The 24,484-nt window shown below is 36.3% G+C and overlaps 1 protein-coding gene across 3 annotated transcripts in view; it reads left to right on the forward strand.

Annotated features, from left to right (window-relative positions):
• Positions 1-6,197: 6,197 nt before the first annotated feature.
• USP47 (ubiquitin specific peptidase 47) overlaps positions 6,198-24,484 on the forward strand; it is a 96,478-nt gene continuing 78,191 nt past the window's right edge. For 2 of the 3 annotated variants that reach the window (XM_015596478.2, XM_006905642.3), the window contains exon 1: positions 6,198-6,929. In XM_015596478.2, the coding sequence (XP_015451964.1) occupies positions 6,891-6,929 (39 nt within the window). In that variant the 5' untranslated portion in view covers positions 6,198-6,890. The remainder of the gene's footprint in view (positions 6,930-24,484) is intronic. The other variant, XM_015596479.2, reaches the window with a different exon arrangement.

Raw genomic sequence — 24,484 nt, forward strand, 5'->3', positions numbered from 1 at the left:
AATATATGAAATGAACATATTCTATAACCAAGGTACATTTGTCAAAAATAAGAAATTAATATTGGCACATTAATATTAACTAAACTCTAGAGTTTATTCAGATTTTACTCATTTTTCTGCTAGTGTCCTTTTTCTGTTCTAGGATCCAAACCAGCATACATGCTGCATTTAGTCCATGTCAGTTTGTATGTTTCCATTTCATTATTTTAACAACTGCATAGTATTACATAGTATGAGTGTACCATAATTTACATAATTTTATTGACAAATTTTTATAGCATTTCTAGTTTTTAGCTATTATAAACAATACTGTAATGAACAACATTACATGTATATCTTTGCTCATTTGTGTTGTAGGATAATATTGGAAATAGAAATATGGGTCAAAAAATGTGTATATTTTATGTATAATTTTGATATACATATTGCCATATTGCCTTCAAAGAAGTTTATCCTAATTCATATTTCACAAAGTTGAAATAATAATTCTTATTTCCCCATAAGTCTTGGTAATCTGAGAGTGAAAATGGCATTTTGTTGTTTTCATTTTCATTTAATGATGAGTAAAGTAAGACATTTTTTCAGATGTTTATTGGCAATTTATCTTTCATTTTTTATGAAGTGCTGATTTATTTCTTCTATTGATTGTTCATCTTTTTCTTATTGATTTATAAAAGCTCTTTTACATTAAGGAAATTAGCTATTTGTCATATTTGTTGCAAATAATTTCCAGCTGATATTTTCTTTTGGCTTTATTTATATTAATATTTTTCTATAAGCAAGTTAAAATTTATTAATTACCATCTTTTTATTTATCATTCTGATTTTTCCTTTTGTACATGACAATATTATTATAAAATATTTATTTTTATATACATTATTTCTCATTCTCACAATTCTGTAAAATCATTATTACAATGAACCCTTGATATTCTCAAGGAATATTGAGATCTCTTCAAATACCAAATTTATAAATACTATTCTATTGCAAAGATCTTATGAGATCATTTTAAAAGATGAACACATGACTTCAACTTTGTTTTATTGGATTCTTCCTTATTTTGGACCTTGGAATTTGAGTGTTTGCAGAACCCTAGAGAAAGCTAGGATGAATCATGATGTGTCTTTGGTTGTCTTAAGCTCTGATATTTGTGTCTCCTCCTTTGACATGTTTGCCAAGGCATTCTCTGTTGATGTGAGCCTCTTCTTATGCTGTTGAACACACTGACCTGTAAACCTTTTGTTTTATGAACTTCTTCAGCTCAGAAAGAGGACAGCACTTCTGTGGCAATGATTTTCTTTAGTTTATATCAATAGAAAAATGCTACGTCAGGTCTTTGAACTAATCTTTCTTTGAAGCTAAAGTGGATTGAGAGCTCCACTAATGTCCTCACTCTATAGCTTCATAATAATATTTGTACATGTTCCTAGGGCTCTTAGGTTACATTTTCTTGAGCATCATGTTTTCTGTTCTTATTTTTATACCAAGAGTTAGTCAACTTTTAATGTTTACTAGGTTTTCTACTCAATCGATGACTTCTTTGGTAGTGGTGGAAGCATACACTGAAATAGCTTCCCAAATTGATTTTTCTTGTTTCCTTATTGATGATGTCATTTCCATCACAGATATAAGCCACCAACAAATTTTACATTCCACTCTCTAACTTAACCAAAGAGCCTATCGCGTGGCTAAGATCCATCACTTGATTAATTTCTTCAATCTCATTGCTAATACTTGAATTTCTTTTCGGAGCCATTTTCAAAACAAAAAATATTAAGCATTTTTATGGAGCTACTACTTAAGTAAGGAAGAGTAGGCAACAATGAAACTATCAAAGTATAGTTGCTGGGTGATTAACAAGATTTATTCATTAGTTAAATGACTAGTTTATTTGTTTATTCAACAAATATTTAAAAGAATCTACTATATGCCAGCATTATTAGGGCTACATAGTTCCTCATGGGGGTCAGTCTAATGCTGGGATAATTATAGCCAGTACATATTGATTATTTAGTATATGCTAGGCAGTGTGCTGTAGGCTTCAAAGGTTCTATATCAATTTCCTTATTTGTAAGATGAGGATAATAGTAATAGTTATGCATAAAATTGTTGAGAGAATTGAATGAAATAATACGTGTAAAGCACCTAGAACAGGATTAGAGATTTTATATTTTTATACACACACACACGTACAGATGAATTATCATTTTTTTCTTTACACTTCCAGGTTTCGTTTAGTATATACATTTAACCAATTTTAACTGTTATAGTTTTATGATTATTACTATTTTATTATTTAATATAACCTTATAAAGTAGGGGCTATTATTATCCTCATTTTACAGATAAGAAAACTAAATCTCAGTGAATTTAAGAGATCTATCCAAGGAAGGCTATAAAGTTAATAAACACAGAGGTGAGATTCAAATTCAGGTAACCAATTTTCAGCTTATTTTTTCAAGCGCTCAACTAGATAGTCTTCTATACTCTGGCTAATGTATAAAATTCAAACTTTCTCCTTAGCATAATTACAAAGAGCTACACATTATGGACTTTTCTGATCAAAACTGCAAATATTAAACTGGTAAATGTTAAGGGCCTACTTTATTACCTCCATTTTCTAGTTGAGAAAAAAGAGGTTCAGAGAAGTCTTATATGGAAAAAGTATCAAAGCTTAGATCAAAACAGGTCAGTCTGGCTCCAAAGCCACATCACACGGACTAAAGATCTTTTTTTCAACCTTATTAAAACATAAGCATGGTGAAATTTCTATTTATATTAATGAAATACATTTAACATTATTACTAATACTTACAGTTATAGTGGTGAACATTATCATTAGCTCTTTAAATTGTACAATAAAACTTTGATTACATGGCTTTTAAAAAATAGTTTAAAATATAGAAATGTTTCACAAAGGGTCTTGAAATATAAACGAAAGAAATATCTTTATTACCATGAACATTTTTAAATACACTCTTTATTTTGGAGAAATTTTAGATTTGCAGAAAGGTTGCTTAGAACAGAGTCCACATGTACCCCTCCCAGGTTCCCTCATAGACAGTACCTTATATTACCACTGCACAGTTGTCAAAATTAAGAAGCTGACGCTGGAACATTATTAGTAACCGAACTATAGATTTTATTTAGGTTTCACCAATTTTTCCATTATTTTGTTCTAGGGTCCAATTCGGGGTACTGTATTGCATTTAGTTGTCATGTCTCCCCAGTTTCCTCTGTTCTGTGACAATTTCTCTGCCTTTCATTGTTTTTCTTGAGCTTAACTGTCTTGAGGAATAGTAGCCAAGTATTCTGTAGAATGACCCCCAATCTGGTTTTGTGTGATTTTTCTTCATGTTTCCCTGGAGTTATATTATGAACATTTTAAAGTGAAAGAAAAAAGAAAAGTAATAAAAAAAAATTTATAAGGCAAAGCAAAAAGCCTCTGATCTATACCAGTCCTGGCATTAAAAGTTTATCAAGCACTTACTATGTGCCAGGCACTGTTCTAGACACAGAGGATAAATATTAAGGACAACCAGTCTAGATTGAATGGTCATGAAAGTCTTTGAAGAGGTAACATTTGAGAGGACCAAATGACAAGATAGAACTAGATAAAAGCAAAGATTGGGGGAAGAACTTTCAAGAAAAGGGAATAACTAGTGCAAAGGCTTTGTAGCAGAGATAAGTTTGATGTATTTAAAAACTTCAGTAAAAACAGAGTAGCTGGGTCATTAGTATAAGAGGAAGAGAGATAGATAAGCAAGGCTGATAGGGGGTAGATATTGGATTTTACAGGCTATGGCATGGAATATGGATTTTATGCTGAGTGGAGTAGGAACTCTTTGAAAGGTTTTAACTAGGAAAAGGACATAATCCGATATAGTTTAAAAAGATCACTCTAGATGCTGTGTGGAGTAGGAATTATTGGAAGATAAGAGTAGAAGCCAGGAATCCAGTTAGTAGACAATTGCAATGGTCTAGACAAGAAATGAAGATGATTGGAACATGATGGGCAGCAGTGAATGTAAAGAGAAGTAGTTGGATTGGGATATATTTCAGAGGAGGAAGCGACAGCATTTAGTTACAAACTGAATATAAGATGAAGATTCTCAACTTTTTGGTGGAGAAAACTGACAGCTTAACTGACAGTTTATGTTGCAGGAGGAAGGTAGGGGAGGCTTGGAAATTGAATGTTCTGCTCAAGTCAAGTTAAATTCAAGATGTTTCAAGTCATCAAAAAGGTAGATAGATGTGAGTTTGGAATCCATGGAAGAGGTTGGAGCTGAAGACATAAAATCCATATGTAAAATAAGCTAACACATATACATGTAATATCAGTAACTTAATTTACTAGGAAGAGTAGCCATACATCTCTATTTGTTCATTATTAATCGATTCATGTATTCATATACTTATTCTGGGAATATTTATTGTATACCTACCAACCTATCAGGTTCTAGTACAGTCTTGCCAATGGCCTCTAAAGAGGAGTGTATAATCAGAGAAGATGGAATGGGAAGAAAATATTAGAATTTTAAAAATATTTTTATCTAAAAACAACAAAAAAATAAGTCTTAAAAATATTTAATATATAGATTTATGCTGGCATCTCACTATTAATGAGTGAAAAGTTCAAGTTATGCAATGTGGGGAATAATTCCGGGATTGCATTTTCTTTCCTTTCACTATATTGTGATTTATTCCAATTTGTGTGTGCTGGGCAAAGCAGATTTATCAATTACATTATTATTTCATTCAACTAACTCCCACTAAAATGAAAGTAGCTAAAAAAGATTTCTGGAAAGAAAACATGAGTTGGAGATTATAATGCAGGCATAAGCAAAGAAGATGACAGTAGAGATGACATGTCTACTAGCATGAGCTCCACAGAAGTTATCTTATTAAGTATGGGGATGATATTATGAAATCAGATTTGGCAACATTTCCATTACATGATTCTGATGCAGAAATAATATATGTGTGCTACCCAAAGCTGAGACTGCCATGAGGCCAGTGAGACATTCATCTCAGGTGCACAATTTAAGGGGGTCCTCAAAACTCAGTAATCAAGATAAATATCTTAATGTGATATTTTAAAAAGTCAAAATCAATGCAAAAATCTATGGTGAACCTATTTAAAAATCTTTCAAGCAATGATTCCAGTTTTAACCCATTTGTTAAAAATATAAAAATGCATCGTCTTCTGGCTGACATCAGGGAATATACAAAGTTACTAGTTGAATTTCAACAAAAACTTTTCCTGGTTGGTGGATGGAAGTGATAAATAGAAACTTGCATCAGCGAGAGCAGCCAAAGATGTACGTCTTCCATTAGGATCTACGTTATCTTTTTGAGTTAGCTTTTTCAGCTTATGACAGCCATTAAAACGAAATAAATAACCTGAAGGTTGAATCAGACATTTTAATAACTGTTTCACAAGGTAATAGGTTTTTAAAAACATTGAAACCTAGTCAATCATATTGCTTTCACTAAATTTTTTACTAATACGATTTTTTAAACCATTAATATAAAAATTACTCTTAATTACTTTAAATGTTTATTTTGTCTATCTTATGCTTTTTATATTTAAAAATGTTTTATAGAATACACAATAGGACATGCATATAACTTACATAAGTATATAGGCTTTTTTTTTTGGTAACAGAGTGCAATTTTAAGAAAAAATGGAGAGCACAGGTACAGGTAGTTAATGCTGTGGATGTTAGGAACGTGGCAGGATTATATTATCCCAGCATGCTGTAAAATCACTGTACCCATGGAGTTTTCATGAAGGCCACCCCACCGAGTAATCATAAAGAAAGTTTTGAGGAATGAGGATTTGGAAAAATAACTTGCATTATCTGTTTAGTATAAAACAGCGCAACGTTTACTGCTAAAGGAGATTAAAATATTCTAAAAATATTTTTAAAGAGGATCACAGGTTCAAATTGCAGACCTACTCTCTGAAGCTATCTCAGTCTCAGACTTGAACCTATTGGAAGTTCTTTTAAAGGGGGCAGGGGAATGCAGCTCTAATGGGAATGTGGGGGGGTGCGGTGAGGGGGGGGGTGGACGTGACGCCATTTCTGAGCAAGGGCTGTTGCCTCCTCTAGCAGGAGATGGGCCCTGAAGTCCCTCTAGCCGTCGCGAGGGTGGAGAGAGGGGAAAAAGAAAACAGTTCTTTCTGGCCGGGACCGTGTCTGAGGGCGGAGGCCGGGGGTAGCTCGTGGTGCTTTCTCTTCCAGGAAGAGGCCAAGGGCGTGTGAAGAGGGGATGGAGTTCAGGAGCTTTTCTAACGGGAAGGGAGAACAGTATTGCTAGGGTCGGAGAAGGGGCTTTAGGCTCGAGTCTTTCCTTGGTGGGCAGGCAGTACGAACAGCCCGAGAACTCATGGAGGACTCTGAGGCCTGGTCCTTTCTCTGCCAGCAGAGGGAGTTCCGAGATGGGTGGTCCAAAACCTCTCTAAGGAAAAGCGTTTGCATGGCCACCCAACCAATTTCGTACCTCTTAGGGAAGGAAGCACAAGAGCTGAGATAATTAAACGCTAGCGACAGCTGCCTGGGCACCTTGGGCGCCTGGCTCCGAGGCGGCCTGAATTCTCGCGAGAGCGGCCGCCGCCATTTTTCCATTGATTGCAGCAGGCTGGGGGAGGGGCCGACAACTAAGGCGACGGCGGCGACGGCGACGACGGCGGCGGCGGCAGCGGCGGCGGAGCGGTGGGTCGGTGTCTGCGCGCTGGTGTCTGAGGCCCAGGCTGAGGCCTCCGAGGTTGCCGAAGCGCGGGCGGTGGAGAGGATGACTGCCGCTGCCATTCTCTCCTGAGAGAGAGCCGCCGCCACCTCCTCCCTCCCCCAGCAGGGCGGAGAGGAGCGGCAGGAGTCTGAGCGATGGTGCCCGGCGAGGAGAACCAATTGGTCCCGAAAGAGGTGAGGGGCCAGCGTGGGAGGCTAGGCCCGAGGCCTGAGGCCGCTCGAAACAGCACAGGCCCGGGCGAGCGTCTGGCTGCGGGCTCACTCGTGTGCGGGCCCAGCCGTGGGGCTTGGAGGAGGTGTGTGTTGGTGGAGGGGGGTGGTGCATGGAGAAGGCGGCGAGCAGTTGGGAGACCCGACTGGATCTAGGGGTCTGGGGTAGTAGAAACCTCCTCTCTCGGGTTTATGGGGCTGGACAAATAAAGGAGCGCACAGGTCCCGCTATGGGGGAGAAGGTGGCCTTTTACGTACTTATTTAACATGTCGAGCGAAGATAGATAATTTCAAACAAAAAATTCTGAAACAGTTGCTGATGGGCAGCACGGCTGGGTGACGGTGCTTCTGGTTTTGACAGTGGCAGTGTATAACTTTCAAGGCTTGTGAAATCTACACCCAACTTGAGATCTGTGGGAGGGCAGAGTTAACTGTTAGGACTCTTTTGAACTGCTACTTGGTAGTACAATTGGCCTGCCTAATGGGGCCTACTGAAGATCATTGAAAAGTAGTAAATGTGACTTTCACGTAAGGGTAAGAGAGAGCTTAACATTGCCATATGGAGAACTGAACTACTTTTTGTAGTTGGGTTGTGTGTGCCAGTTTAGGTGACTTCTTAAATTCTTAAGAACAAGTGATATGAGAAGCCTAGACTTCTTGGCCTCTCTCGAATAGTAGAAGATTAATGGTAGAACCCAGCACTGGCCAGTGAATTTCAATGTATTAATAGTATCTCTGTTGGCTATACAAATATTCTCAGCGTATACAAACGTGTATTTTAATCTGCTTGATCTGCAGGCTAATGCTTTGGATTTTTATTTCTCACATACCTTAGAGGCAGATGTCTGTTGAAATTAGTTATGTAGTAGGATCTTGATATTTATGAGTGATGTTTGTTAAGATTTTTTATTTTTTTCCTTTTTTCGTTGCTTTGTAGCAATTTGTTTCTACTTAAAACAAGCTCTGACAATGCAAAAGTCCTATTGGTGTTGTGTATCTATGATATAAATATTTTCCCAACATATCAGATGATAGTTATTTTGCAAGGACGATTTTTAAAAAATTAAGTTATCATGGGTCAGTATTCATCAACTATCACCTATGCAAAGCAGATAAACATATGAATTAATCAGAATTCTTGCCTTGGAAGCTTTCAAAAGCTACTAAGTAAGAGAACACTAGTGATTAGGGGCTAGGTTCTTTACTACATAAGTAACTCTTATGTAAGAATGGAAGTGATAGGTGCTATAAGAAAGATATAAACATGCATTTTCTTTTAAATATAGCTGGTTTTCATTCTTATGAAAAGCAAAGTTAGTTCTTAATTTTTTGACCATTAGGAAATATAATATAAGTGGAATTCTGCTTTAAGCAAAGCCAACATTAGGTTTATTTCCCTAATAATTTGATGTACAGGAAACATGAAAACACACTGTAATTCTGCATTTATGTTTTAGGTTTTAAAAATTAAATGCCTTTCCTTTAAAACTAACTCCCTTAATTGAGGCTTCACATTCACCCCAACTTTTTTTTTCTTTCACTTTTTCGGGACTATATTCCTTTATTTTCTATTCCTTAGACTTATCTTCAGTCTTTTCTTTTTCCCTGGCTCATCTCATAATTTCTGGAAGCATGCAAAGTACTCTCAAATCTTAAGACTGTCACTGGAAGTCCTTGCCTTTTTTTAGCTAGCTAACTAGTTCATTCTTTTTTGGTGGACATATTTGTTAAATTGTCCTTGTTTGTTTCTCTTCTTTGAATTTTCTTTTGCATTTGGTATTTAAAAAAAAATTCTTTGATTTTAGTAATGCTGTACTTTTCTGGTCTTTTTTCCTACCTGTTTGTCCTATATGCCCACTCATTTAGTAAGTGCCATTCTTTTCTATGTCCTCAGTTATCACTTTTGTCTGGTGTTTGTCATCCCCTGTCTGGTCTTTTTAAGTAGGAGTAGAATCATACAGTGCCAAAGCTGAGAGAAAGCATAGTGATCATCTAGTGGCTTATACCCCTTCACTTTACAGATGAGGAAATTAGAGCCACAGGATTGAGAGTAGCTTGTTCAGGGTCACATGAGTAAATGAGAAAGCTAGTACTAGAACTGACATCCCCTTGATTATACTCTATTTTACGGGTCCCTCCATAAAAGCTCTGTAAAAATAGTTTATAACTCTCTAAGTACATTTACTATCTGAAAATAAATTACAAAATTTAAAAATTCTTCTAATGGCTTAAAATCAACAATTTTTTTGGAGCGGGGTAACCTCTGACCCTTAGTAGATCTTGGTTAGGTGTGTGTATTCATGCATGTTGAACGAGTAATATATTATTCTGGTGGTCGAAGCTCAAGGACAAATGTACCTTAGAGGGCTGCTGAAGAAGGCAGCTTAGTGTAGTACAGGGGGTGGAAAACTGTAACCCATGGGCCAAATTCAGCCTGCAGTCTGTTTTTATATGGCCCATGAGTTAAGAATGATTTTTACATTTTCAAATTGTTGAAAAAAAATAAAAAGAATAATAATATTCTGTGACACATAGAAATTAATGAAATTCACATTCCAGTATTCATAAGTAAAGTTTTATTGGCCATGCCCATTTATTTACTATTGTCTGTGGCTACAGCAGAGTTGAGTACTTGCTACAGGCGCTGTATGCAAGGTAAATTTGAAACTATTTAGCTTGGTATTCAAGGCCTAGTACAGTTTGATTCTGGCCACAACCTGCCCTTTCAGCTTAGCTCTTCTAGAACAAAACAAGTTTTTAATGCAGCCAAACAGGTTTCTCTCTAATTTGCTTTTCATTTCTATTTCTGCTACCCCCTCTTTCCTACTTCTCTCCACCTGTTCAGAACCTTCATACACTTTTTTTTTTCCTCCCATAAGTACTTCATATTTATTCCAAAAAACCTTTTCTGACCATTTTAACCTTAGGGATGTCTCCTTCTTAGAAGACCTTTTTATATGAAAAGAATTCATTTGGCAGTTAATAAATAGTGCTTTTTGACATCTATTATGGTCTCAAACTGTAATATACATTTTATATTTTATGTTATGAATTTCTTGGCAGCAGAGATCTTTATATTTTTTCTCTCTCAGTTGTTTTGTATGTATTATAGGTCTAGGACAGTGTCCTTTCTAGAGCAGATGTTCAGTAATATTCATCAATGTGGTTACAGGGTTGTATGGAAATTAGCACCCCAACCTATCATCTCCTGCTTGGATGTTTTTTACAGCATCTTTGGCAAAATGTTTTCCAACCTTTGCTTGAATACCTTCATGACTAATCTCTCGTAACATATTTGGCTTAGAAGAGGTCTGTTAAGTGTTTGAGTTGAGAGAAACCTAGATCTTTATAGCGGCCCTCTTTTAATATTTGCCTCTGGATAACAGAAATCTTAAATCATTTTCCGTACAGTAATGTTTCTCATTGATGAAGATGGTGGAGGGGAGCAGGAGGGCCAGCTTTTTCTGTTCTACAGTCTGAGCATCACAGTTCTTTAACTGTTTCTCAGTTGCTCTCTTAGATTTATTTTAGTGTTTTTAGTATTCCTCCTAATGTACCTAGAGAGAAGCAAAGAAAGTGTGGTCTGTTCATTGTGTTAAACAACAAAATTTTTCACCTCACTTTTTCACCCTACTCTATATGTCTTTGAATTATTGTATATTGATATGGGCTTTGACATCTTTTGCTTTTAATAGCATCACGATTTTTATTTATTGCTTTCTTATTTTTATTCTGTTTGTAAGGATTTCTGAGATTAACATTTATTATTTACTGTGCATATTACTGTACTCTGCCATATAGGGAAAATTTAGAAGAAATAGAAAAAATTTGTTCTTCCTTCAAGTATTTTATAGTATAATTAAGGATAGGTTACATATTTACTGGTGTCATCACTTCATTAAGTTATATAAATGTCTAACCACTGCGTTGTACACCTGAAACTAAAATAATATTGTATACCAACTATAATTGAAAAATAAAAAAGTTATTTAAAAAAATTTGAAAAGCTATAAAAAAAAGAGTAAGGCTTAGAGAGGTTGTTAAATAACTTACTCAGAGTTGCATAGCTATTTGATTCCAAGTTTGTGTGGCCTTAACCAATAGGAATGTTCTCCATAATCTAGCCTCAATTGATTTTTTTAAAATATAATTTTTATCAAAGTTATACATGCACATATTTAAAAGAATTGAATAGCTCTACAGGACTCCTTACAAAAACAATAGTCTTCTGCAAATTCTTTCTTCCCTTTATTTCAGGCAACCACTTTCAATTCATTCTTTTGAGATTTATCTCCATATTTCAAAATAGCATGCTTCTTGAATTTTCAGTTTAGTTATTTACTGACTTCTCACAATGGAAGACATAGTTTACCACTATCCCCAACCATGCACAGACACACTTCTCAGTCCTCCCCAATGCTCCCAATATTGTCATATTGCAAATTGTTTGGAAATATCAGTATTTAAAGTTTATATCAAGGTTGCTATAAACTATTCATAGTTGAGCAATGTAGTTTACTGTGATTATTTTCCTTTTGTGTACAACATTTTGTTTTCCCTGAATTATATAGTTTTCTGTGTACTTATTAATTTAGGCAAGTGGTTTTCATCTGCGGGCAACTAGAGGACAGTTGGCAACATTAGGTAGGTGAAGGGAGAGCAGGGAGCTTGCTTCTGATATCTAGTGAGTAGAAGCCAGCTGTGCTGCCAGACATCATCCTACACTGCACAGGACAGCCTCCCACAACAAAGAATTATGTGCCCCCAAATGTCAGTAGTGCCACCGTTGAGAAACCCTGAATTAGTCCAAACCTACCAATTTTTTGTTTGCATTTCCTTGAATTGCAGCTGTTATCTTAGCTTTGCCATCACTGTCTATCATCCTAGTAGTTCCCCTCAGGTCTCTCTGTATTGGAGACCCTGGGTTTGTATCCGATGTCTTCATCTTTCTTTGCTTGCGTTCTCATTTTGGAGGACCACTTACAATAGTTTCTGGAAAGGGTAAAATTTTTTCGAGACCTCGTGTGTCTGAAAATATTGTTTCAACCCCCTTGCTTTATAAGGTAGTTTGGCTGTGCAGAGAATTCTCAGTCAGGAATAATTATCTCTCAGAATTTTTAAAATATTGGTTCATCGTCTTTTTTTTTTTTTTTTCCAGTGTTGCTATTGAGATATCAAATGCCTAGAAAATTCTTTTCTACTATTTTGAAACTTTTTTCTTTCTAGAAGCTCAGAGAATCTTTTTCCCTATAGGTCTGTTTTTATCCATCTACTGGGTTCAGGGTAGTCTTATCTAATCTGGGATTTATCTTGTCAGTTCTGAGAAATTTTCTTAAATAAATTCTTTGATTTCCTCTCCTTTTTTCTCTCTTTTCTTTCTTGAATTCCTGTTAAAGTGTTGGGCCTGCTGAGTGGTTTTTCTAGTTTTCTTACCTGTTTTCATCTGTTTTCTATTTCTTTTTTTCCCCCCTGCTTTCTGGGAGATTTTTTTTCAACTTTATCTTCCACTTCTACTGAGGTTTTACTTCTGCTGTCATGTTTATAATTTTCAGGCACGCTTTTCGTTTTTTTCTGGAAAAAGTTTGTAATATCTAGTGTTTGTTTTATGTACACAATGTCTTTTATCTCTCTTAGGGTATTATTGGTAGTTTTATTCTCTGCATATTCTCTCTTTCCTCCAAATTTCCTTTTGCCATTTGTTTGCTTTGGGTGTTGTCTTTCATATTAGGTGCTTTCCTTAAATGTCTGGGGATCCTCGGAAGTGACACTTATTTAAAAGAGTACCCTAGAAGGCGGAATGGGAGCTCTGCCAGTTGGTTTGATTATTGTTTTTCCTGTAGGTTGATATATTTGGATAATTTATTTGCAGACTTCCAGTGACACATCTTTTCTATTTAGCTGGATTGATTTCTCAGAAGAGATTTTTGATCTTTTGCCTGAAGAGGGCAAGCTTGGGAGCTGAGTAGGAAAAGGGGATGTGAATTTCATCGTTAAGTATGCAGATACACTTTCATTTTAATTCCCTAGTTTTCCCTATAGCACACCTCAGATTCATTTGAGCCTGGTATCCTCTAGTCCAGAGACAATCTGTTTTATGCTCTCCAGAGATTGTTTAGTCTTTTGCCAAGGATGGTCAGAGAGTGGCAGAGGAGTTTCTAACTGCCTCTTAAGCAGACTTCAGCCTTATTCTATTTTGAACTCTGCTCTTACTCCCAGAGTATCTGAAACTGTTCGTTCTTGAGCTATTTTTTTCTTTTTACTTTTTAATTTTTTAGTAGATGAGTTGTAAAAAGAATACAGAGAGTTCTCACACCCTTCACTTAGCTTCTTGTGTTAACGTCTTATATAACCATAGAGCACTAATCACAAGTAAGAAATTAACCTTAATACAATTCTATTAACTACACTACATAATTTATTCAGATTTTACTAGTTTTTCCACTAATTTTTTGTTTGTTTCAAGATCCAAATTCAGGAACCCACATTAAATTTAGTTACCATGTCTCCTTAGTTTTCTAAGTAATCTGTGACAATTTCTTAGTTTCCTTCTCTTTCATGACCTTGACACTTGAATAGTACTGGTTAGTTATTTTGTAGAATGACTTTCAATTTGGGTTTGTCTGATGTTTTCTCATGATTTTATTAGTAAAGAGAAGGCTATCACAGACATGATGTGTCCTCAGTGCATTATAAAGAGGAGATGAAGAGACATGCTGCTGATATGTACTACTGAGGATGTTAACCTTGATCACTTGGTTAAGATGGTGTCTGCTAGGTTTCTCTACTGTAAAGTTACTATTTTCCTCTTTAATAATTACTAAATACTTTGAGACCGTGGAGGTAGCCTGTTTCTGCTTAAATTTCTGCCCACTAATTTTAGGATCCTTCTATGGATCTTGTCTTATTACTGTTGCGTCCTAGTGGTGATTTTCTATTTGTCATTATTTCTACATTGGAATTGGAAATCTTCTGTGAGGACGAGTTGTCTGTTCTCCTCCATTTATTTATTATTTATGTCAGTATAAACTTACTGATGGCATCTGCATTCATCCTTTCTCTTTGAGCACCCCTTACTTTGTGGCACCACATAATGCTTCAGCCCATCTTATATTTTCCCTACTCCAACCATGAAATCACCCACTTTTCTGAGGAGTTTAGGGGTAGTTTGGTCATATCAAGTGTAAATGTGATATGAACCAGGTGTTTTGGTGTTTCTTCGAGGCTAATGTATGATTCAGCTTTCTCAGGTATGATAGTCATTACTTGTTCTGCTTTCCAGCTTCCAAAATTGTGTTTCTGGTTTCTTATGGGTTTATACTCTTTAAAAATTTACTTACTTTTGTTTCAGAGATATTTGGGGAAGCTTCAGAGCTAAATGCTTGTTTTCAATCTATCCTCTTTAACCAGAAATTCTTAACTTAATGTTTTTATCTCCTGCCCCATCCAATTTGGTTTTAGCCACATTCAGCTACATTAATTGCTCTCCGCAGATGTGTTATATGCCTTCGTATGTCACTTCTATGCCTTTGCCTGAATGGATAAAGGAAGTACTTATTATTATCTGGTTTTTAGATAGTTTTAAATGGATGAACTTTGATTTTACATGAAAACTACTGTTTAAGTAACTTTCTTACATACTTAGGATTCTTGCCTCTTTTGTATTTTCTTTTTTTTTTTTCATTAGTCTCAAAACGTGTGTCTTAGTGCCCAACTACTATAATTTTTTGTTGAAATGGAGGGGAGAGGGTTAGTACATTTCCAGGTACTAGTGTACCATCTATAGGCCAAATTGAAAAGATAAGATTGTATCAAAAATAGAGGGTTGTGAAAAACATAGTATTATATATAGATTTAAGTACCTGTTGTAAATTAAGTTTCCAAAAGACATCTACTTTTACAACTGATTCATTGGTATTAAGGACCTTCTTCAGTTCAGGCAGCATGTTTAAGTATCATGATATGCAGAGGCATGTTCTTTTATGAGAGTTTTTACACAAATTTTAAAGTGTTCTTCCCAGATATTGCTGGCTTAAAATCCAGTTTTGTACAAACATTCTCATTGTAAAAAAGTCTTTGGCAAAATGATTGTGTTTGGTAGGGATGGCAAATGATTGGCAAAAATGATGTGTCTTTTACCTCAAGATTCTTAAAGACCACACTTTGTTTTTGAGCCTGGTTTTCTATTGGTGTAGTATAAGTAAACATTGTCTCTTCTCTGTCCTACTGCAAACTTCCATTTACTTTGTTCTTAGGTATGGGAGCAATAATAACTGCCCTATTGTTTTGTTTAATGGAACTAAATTGAACCATGCATATGTAAAGTAGCCATGGATATGAACATTTTCATATACCTAAAACTATTGCTACAACTGTCTGTTGAGAGATTACTGTTTTTATGAATATTACTAGGATATATGTCTTAAATTCAGTGATTAAAAACATGCTCTTAAAATCCTGCTTAACCAGCAAAATGCAGCCTCTCTTCTACAAGAAACCTTTCTTGATTCTCCTTTCAACCTAATTGCATTTTCTTAACCCTGAAATCCTACAGCATTGTAGCTCTTGGCATTTAAAAAATTATACCCCTTTATTATAAGTTACTTGTTATTTGTTTTAATGCCTTTATTAGATAAGAAGCTCTTCAAAGTCAGGACAGCCAGAGTACTTGGGTGACCTTTGGCAGGTTACTTAACTTCGCAGTACCTTAGTTAAATGAGATACTAGTAACTACATCCTAGGGGTGTTGGGAACATTAAATGACTTAATACATGTAGTGTCTTACACATAATAAGCACTCTGTAAATGTAGCTATCATTACTATAACTACCATCATACTGTTATTACCTTTGTGGGGGTTCAGAATGAATCACCTCAAGATATGCCTCTGTGGTAAGAGGGTTGTTTTGAACTAAAAGCAACTTTAGCTGTGGGCTCAAGAGAAGCTTCTGCCGCTCCATTAACTACCTAGAAGAACTTGAATTAGGGCCCTTGCCCATAGTAAGAGATCATCAGAAATAACCTCTTTTGACCTATCTGTAGGGCAGGGCAAACTATTAATTACTAAACATGTGCTCTCCCTGCAGTTACCCTCTGAAGCCTTAAGGTACCTTACTTACCCCATCTCTAGCTCAGAATGTCATGTATGCCCATTTTCCCTTTCTGTCTAAATCTCTCATGCATGTGGGGTCTCTGGCTCTTCATGTGTATAGGGTTTCCATTTGTGTATGTATTACACTTGGTTATTTTTTCTTGCTAATCTGTCTCATGTCTATTTAATTATTAGACCAGCTGAAAGAACCTTGAGAGGAAAGTTTCTTCTTCTCCCACACCTTCATTCTATATTCTCCCTAGAAGCCAGCACTATGTGCTCTACTTTGTTATTTAATAAATTTATTGATTAAATGAAAGTGAAGTTGTATTTTAGTTATTAAATATGCTAGTCATTTGAAGTTACAATTCTGATTATGACTTGTCAGCTAAATATGTGTCTAGCACAAATCCTAAATGATTGTTAGATTTGATAGGTTCTTTTATATCATGAAGTATGACTATTCTCATTACTTTATTTGAGATCTGGAACATGTAACAAAGTACAAATATTAAAAATAAAATTTTGAGTCTAATGAGGTCCTAAGAAAAATGAGTTTAGTATATATAGATATTTGTGAAAATAACTTACTACATTAACAAATTACTTGTTTGTAAGATTCAGTGTAAAGTGTTATTTGAAAGCAGAATCTATGTTAAGAATAATTTGTTTCTAAGAATTTTATGTGTTTAATAATTCTGATTTTCTATAACTAGAATAGACCCAGTTGACTTGGGTGGAAGAGACTGTTCCTGTCATTTGTATTACTGATTGTGCTTTTGATTTGATGCTGTGTAGTTGACCTCTATAAGACTTGCAGTCTTTCAAATATCTGCGTAACATGCTTATATTCAATAGAGTGGCTTTCCAGTAGAGAAAAACTAAGGGCTGTTAAGTGACATAATTAAGAAAAAAGGTCTGGAGTTTAAATCTTTCTGTATACAGTGAATCAGGTACCTTTGGTAAGATTATAGGTTTAGCTTTAGGAAACCATGAACTTCATTTATGACTTAAGTGAAATTGTCTAGTATAACCAAAGCATCGTAGTTTTATTATAAATGCCTTTGTTGTTTCAAACAATACTTACCTATTTTTATTTAATTAGAAATATATTTTATTTTCTTAGTGTAGATTTCCATAGCTCTTGATGCTATAGAATTCATTCAGTTAAGCCTTGAGTTAGTAGCTACCAGGAACCAAAGATTCAAAGATGAATAAGGAACCCGACCTAGTTCTAGATGCTAGTCTAGTCTAGTCTGGAAGAGACAGACAGGTAATAAGATAAATATATAACATGGAAATAAAGTGGAACCGTAGAGGGAGGGAGCTGCCAGTTTCATCTAGGGGATTCTGTGAGAATGTAACATTTGAACAAGGTCACAAAGGACGACTTGATTGCTAGGTAAAGAAGGTCAAAGCTTTTAGGTAGAAGGAATATCAGTCGTTTAAACCACAAAAGTTTGTAATTCATTTTAGGAAGTGACAAAAATTTAGCATAGATGTATTAGGTTCCTGGGTTGAGTGAGAGAAGATAATTCTGGCCTGTTGTGTCTTAAAATTCTGAAGGCTTTTATTCTTATAAGGAGTTTAGATTTCATTGTGTAGACTTCAGGGAGCACCCATTCTTTTTTTCCCAGAAAAAGTTAACAGATTTATTTATAATTGTAATAAAGTTTGATTGCTGAAATTCGTTCACTGAAATATTTAATTACATGAATGGTTTGTGTCTCTGCATTAATAGTAAAAATTTACCCACAAATGAAAATGGAGAGGGAATTTACTAATACCTTATTCTTTCACCTGTTTGTTTTTTCTTTTTCATTTGTGGTTATATAATCAGGTACTTTTTTTTTTGTTGTTCTTTAAGAATGAAATGTTTCTCATCATAATATATTTTAAGCACATTTTCCACACGTGAGTCGTGCTGGCAGGATATCCTTTGGCTTAATTGTTCCATATTTGATATGGATAACGCACAGGTAAATATATTCAAATCGGCTAACTAGATAGGCCTCAGTGGCTCCAGAAAAGTGCCAGTAGCTGCACTTCAGGAGTATAGATCTATATGGAAATGGATACTAGAAGGAGAGTTTGCAAGTGAGAAGTTCATTGTACTTCCAGGTTTTACTGACAGCCACAGTACTAGACTTGTAATGATGTGGTTTCTTCACCTTTTCAGTATAACGCACAATCTTCAGAGTTACTTTTGTAGCTGGTTGCTTCCTGAGTGTTTTACCGCTGGTCTGGTTGCAGTCGTTCAGCTTGGTAGGAATCAGTATAGAGAACTCCCTATTTAAGCCCCGCACCCCCCTTTTTTGGTAGAAGCTCAGAAGGCTAGAGAGGGGTGCGTCTGGTGGTAACAGCGGCAGCAACTGAGAACACCAGAAGGACTGTTTTTTTAATTAAAGGATTAATGAAATCTTCATTTTTGTGTGACTCATCTTGTAAAGGATAACATATTGCTTTAGTAAATATAAATTATGAATTTATATACATTCTTTCATTTTATAGATGTAAAATATTTACCCTTTTATGTGTCTAGGTGTTTTAATTTGATTGCCTTTAATTTTAGGATTACATTAAGTTGTATAAATTTATTACTTTATTTATAGCACTTTGTGGTAATGAAAAGGAATTGATAGTGAAAAATTAGATACCTAACAGTGAAGTTTCTTATTAAAAGACATCTGAGGAATAGTATTGCTTTAATTTTGACATTTTAAATTTGCATGCCTTGAAATATTTATTCACCATTACATTATTTACCATTAACATAATGCAAATAAAATTTTAAGAATTCTAAGAAAAATAGACATGACAGAAAATGTTTCTACAGTTCAGTAATGTGATTTAACTAGAAGGGTAATAGGTATTACAGCTCCTTCATTTTTAGATGAGGAAAACTTAAAGGCTATAAAAGCTCAATAACTTACTCAACGTCTCAGATAGTAGAAGAGCTAGAATGAGACCTTTTTTAAAAAGTCATGTTTACTGAGGTATAATTTATAGACAATAAAACTTGCCCTTTTAAGGTGTACAGTTTTATGAGTTTTGATAAACTTATACACTTATATAACCACTATCACAATAAAGATACAGAATATCTCCATCACCTTACAGAAGTTTTCTCATGCCCCTTGTAGTTAACCCCTTCTTCCATCTCTGGGCCCTGCAACCACTAATCTGTTTTTGCCTTTTCCAGAATATCATATAACTGAAATTTATAATAGTATGTAGCATTTCAAGTCTGACTTCTTTCATCCAGCATAAAACTGAGAGTCATACATGTTGTTGCATGTATCAGTAGTCTTCCTTTTTATTGCTGAATGCCACAATTTGTTTATTCACCATCTGATGGAAATTTGGGTTCCATTTTTGATAATACTAAATAAAACTGTTATTAATATTTGTATACAATGGTATGGGTGTTTTGCATACAGTCTTCATAGGGTAAGTGAATGTTTAACTTTGTAAGAAATGGCCAAACTTTTCTGAAATGGTTATACTGTTTTACATTTCATTCAGCAATATATGAGCATTGTAGCTGCTCTGTATCCTTGATACTTGGCAATGTCAGGTTTTTTTTTTTTTTCAGTTTAGATTAACTTATTAACCATTCTAGTAAGTGAGTAGTGATATCTCTTTGTGCTTTTAATATGTATTTCTCTAATGACTGACGTAGACCATCTTTTCATGTGCTCGAGGTTTTTTATTAAACTCGATCTAAAATAACATACTTTATGCAAATTATATGGTTAATTTTTGCTAGGTATTGATAGGAGAGAGAGAAAAGTACCTATTTTCAAGGAGTTTATAATTTACATTGGGAAAACTGGTAATTATATTCAAGAGTGGTGGCTATAATTTTGGTAGGCTCTTTGTTTAAGGGGTTCACATAAACTGGTCTGGTGGAAAGGACAAAGGTTTGAGAATCAGAAAACTCAGTGGTTTGACTTTGCCTTAGTTGCTTAACCTATCTGGGTCTTCTTTTATTTCTTTCATCTGAGAAATGAGAGAGTTGGATCTGATAAGGTATAAGATTTGTCCCTAAATTATTAATCTACATAAACTTTTTAGTAGATTTTTTTCCTGTTCTTTTAGTAGTAGGTTTTTAAACTTTGTGAAAAGGCTGTGCAATCAGAAAACATAAGATCTTTGCAGATTTTTCCTGTCTGATGAAATTTCTGTTGCCCAAAAAAGATTATCTTTTGAAATTTTAAATAATATAAACTGTAGTATAAATTTTATTTTAGTAGAAAATTATATACTTCTTAAGTCTTCTATAACTATAGTAACTGATAATTCTATAATAATATCTTTTATATGATTATTATTACTATAATTTATGGAGCATTTTTCAGATATTCTCTTTTGATTTTCAGAAAAATTTTTTGTGGTCCCTGGGAGTCAGAAATAATTGACTTCTGTAGGATGACACAGCTAAAAGAAAGGTAGCCACCTTGACCTGAGAATTCTAGTTTAAATCTTTGCAATAGGAAATAAACACTTTAAATAGTTTTAAATAACTTTAACATTTCTTTTTCAATTGTATGATTTGGACATTCAGAGCATTAATTAGAATGTAGTATTCTCACATTAAAATTATTATCCACGCTTCTAAATAAAAAAAAACATAGTAATATAATATAAACAAGCTTCTTCGATTTAGTAATAATCCAGTAGAACTCTAATTCAAGACCTGTAAACAAGTCAGTTGTATCACAAGCTGAGTCACTGCTTGTCAACAGCCTACTCAAAGAAAAAAAACTTAGCCGTAATCAAAAATAAAGATAACAGGAATAGTAAAGGGCATATTATTTCCCCTCCTGAGAGTAGTTTATTTAGTTTCTATGTTTAGACACCTACAGTATATTATTAGTGTGTTACACATTACCAGTAGTAGAACAACTACTATTAAAAGGAGTAAGACAAAATTGCGAAGAGTGTTAGGATAGAAGTGAGAGGAAAAATAATGTCATTATAGTTTTAATGCCACAGATACGTCAACATTATAAAGTCATCAGAAAGCCTGTATTTCTTAGGAGATCTGTGTTCATATGTGACCCTAGGCAAGTCACTTCAGGTTTCTGAATTTCTTCTTATTCATCTGTAAAATAAGAAGCTTGATCTGATATCCAAAGGTCCCTCCAGCTTTCATGTGTGGTGAGTTATCCAATTGATTGGTTCTTAACTGTCAAATTAAATAAATTCATCATAGTTAGATTATAAACTATTCTTGCTCTGAAACTTCACATTTTTAGTTTTTTTACTAATTGAATGAGTACTTGTTGTAATTTATTATAAGTAAAATGTTACACGGTTTCCAAAGACCTATTGGGAGTTCTGGGAGCTTGTTTTATTGGTATTTTGGAATACAGGTATCTGAGAGACACCCTAATATAAGAGTATAAAATAGGTATAAAAATATGTATTTTTATAGAATTTTTAAACAAACATGTCATATATTGACAGGCAATTGATGTTATAACATGTCGCATATTAGTTTAAATTCAGAAAATCCGTACCCTGATATATTGAACAAGGAAGCACCTGTTAATAATGCAAATTAGTTTATCACAGAATTTATATATTTAAATAGTAAAGTGCATACAAATGTACTTAAATATTTTTATGTCTCAAACTAAGCTTTTAGAACAAATACAAAGTCATTTTTTAGAAAGATTTGAATTCAGAAAGCAGGTTGAAAGGCAGGGAGTGATTATTATCAAACTTCCTCTAAATAGTAAAAGCCCATGCACTAAAAACAATTTCAAAATTTTAAATCAGTTTGGAAAATTTTCAGTTTTATAATATTTAGAAATTTACTTAAAAGTTTTAAGAGCATAGTATGCTTCTAAAAGCATCAACTACAACATATTATGAAATTATTTTCCTGAATAAGTATGTTAGAGAGTTCCTTAAAAGACTTAGACTTTGTACTTCCGTGGTTTGTTGTTAGTAGCAAAGATTGTAAAGTAGCTGTGCATCCCAGGCCTGGCTGGTCCCAGGTCTGGTTGTGATCCAGGCTTGCAGCTAGGAATAGGACCCTGGATTTAGAATGTTACATTAGTGTAGTAGGGCTCCTGCGCCTAAAATATCTAAACATAATTCAGCTTATTGTATCACTCATGTGTGGCCGAATGCCACTATTGTACTCTGATATGTGTGGAACCCATGCGATCCCCTGGGGAGCAGAAGGGGAGCAGAAGAGCAGAAGTACGCTCCCTGCAACAGATTCGCGCTCCCTGCAACAGTTTTGCACTCCCTGCAATAAAGTTGGTGCCTGCCATTTCATTCTCATGTCAACCCCTTGTGCATTCTTCCAACTGGGCATCTCACCACTGAAACCTTGCCTTCTCGATCAGCTTGGCGCTGACATGTGGCATAGCCAGCAGGATGATGTGAGTACAGCCTCCAGCGTTCCTGACGGTGCTTGGGTGGAGGACATGTGGCCTCCCGCTTCCCAGTGGTATTCTATGGCTGTGTATCTGGCTACGTGGATGCCCTTGGAGGATTGGGATGGAGTGAAGTCACGTCCAGAAAGCCCTGGAGATGTCGGAGCCCAATGTCCTGACCACTTACTGGGAGGCAGTGGGTTGGATGGCCTGGATGTTCCTGGCAGTGCTGTGGCAGGCCAGCCTGGAGGTTCAGGATCAGGTTCAGTGGGTGTAGCAGCTATAACGCCAGGAAGAAGCACTGGAAAGGTGGCTGATGGCAGCGGAATGTTTGCTGCAGAGCCCTGACGGGTTGCTGCCATCCATACTGCAGCAGGCAGGGCCAGTGATATGCCAGCGCAATACTGTTGGCCCCGAAGGGGCAAGCTAATGGCGCCCCCCCCAGGCTAAAAAACAAACCACCTTGATTCAGTACACCCCCGCAGAACTCCAGGACCTGATGAAACAGGTATGGCAGAGAGCCTGGGAGATGGTACTGGGGTGGCTGCTATGGCTGTGGGATGACGAGGTCAAAGGGACTGAATTATCTCTGGAAGAGATGGCTCAGCTGGTCTCTGTAATGGTGATACGATCCCTCAGGCAGCGCCTCCAGTATGTGGCGCGTTTGGTGCCGGGTGCAGGCAATCACTCCCTGATTAACTGGCTCATGTCTGCTGCATGGACAGTGTAGGCCAACCCCAGGGAGCTGCCAGAGACAGTGAGCAGATGGACCTCATACTTAGATCTGGTTCAGATAATTCGGGAGATGGGCATGCGACAGATGATGTTTTGCGTCCAGTACACTAGCCCTGATGAAGAGATATTTACAACTCGTAAGAAGGACTTGATTTTGACTTCTGGTCCAGCCAGTACTTTTGATACCATGGTGGCACTGCTGGCCCTTACGTGGATAGGTGGATCCACAGGATGATATCTGCCATGTGGAGATGTGGAAGTGAAATGCAAGGAGCATTCCACCCAAGTGCGCTCAGTACCGCCCACCACACTCCCAGACTGGCCAGTGCACAGTCAGAGGCACGACCGAAAAACAGGAGTGGAGCAGCGCCCAGCGGGTTTGGCTGTGAGGCCTGAGCCGCAGGCAAATGCAGTTTGATCTCCTCGCGGCAGGGGTCGCTACAGGAAAGATTGAGCAGCAACCTAATTAATGAAGTGCTGCTGGTGCTGTGCAATCAGCTGCACCCTGACCTGCAATCAGCAATTCACTCTTATTCCTGGAAGAGCCACAACCTGTGAGGTGCGGCTGGCCGATTATCTCCCTGATTAAGGATTTGACCAGGGCACCTGGTTGGCGGGGGAGCTGAATAAGGTTACGCCGCCCCTGCATGCTGCCGAGCCAAATGTCATGTACATCATGGACTATTTGTCACATGAACTTGGATGATACCATTATGTGTGGACTTGGCAAATGCCTTTTTCTCTATTGCCATGGCCCCAAGAAAGTCAAGTACAGTTTGCCTTGACCTGGGAAGAACGACAGTGGATGCTCCTCGTCCTTCCCCAGGGCTACCTGCACAGCCCTACCCTGTGCCATGGTCTTATGGCTCAAGATTTAGCCATGTGGAAAGGACTGCCTGCAGTGCATTTGTATCATTACATTGATGATATAATGCTAACCTCTGATTCTCTTACAGAACTAGAAGCAGCGGCAACCAGCCTGCGAGAAGCTCTTGCTGACTGGGTTTGAGCAGTCATTGAGAACAAGGTCCAGGGACCTGGGTTCTCTGTCACATTCTTGGGAGTTGTCTGGTTGGGTAAGATAAAGTAATGCCGGAGGCGGTGATTGATAAGACACAGGCATATCCCTGACCTGAGACTGTGAAGCAGCTCCAAACCTATTTGAGACTGCTGGAGTTTTGCTGGTGTTCATCCCCCGTTTGGCCTCCTTGATGCGACCCTTGCACCGTCTAGTGCTTCGCAGTGCCCCATGGGGTTGGACTTTCTAGATAGAAGAGGCCTTTAAGGTTACAAAGCAAGCT

The sequence above is a fragment of the Pteropus alecto genome, unplaced genomic scaffold (assembly GCF_000325575.1).
Source record: "Pteropus alecto unplaced genomic scaffold, ASM32557v1 scaffold461, whole genome shotgun sequence".
In the NCBI taxonomy this organism is placed as follows: domain Eukaryota; kingdom Metazoa; phylum Chordata; class Mammalia; order Chiroptera; family Pteropodidae; genus Pteropus; species Pteropus alecto.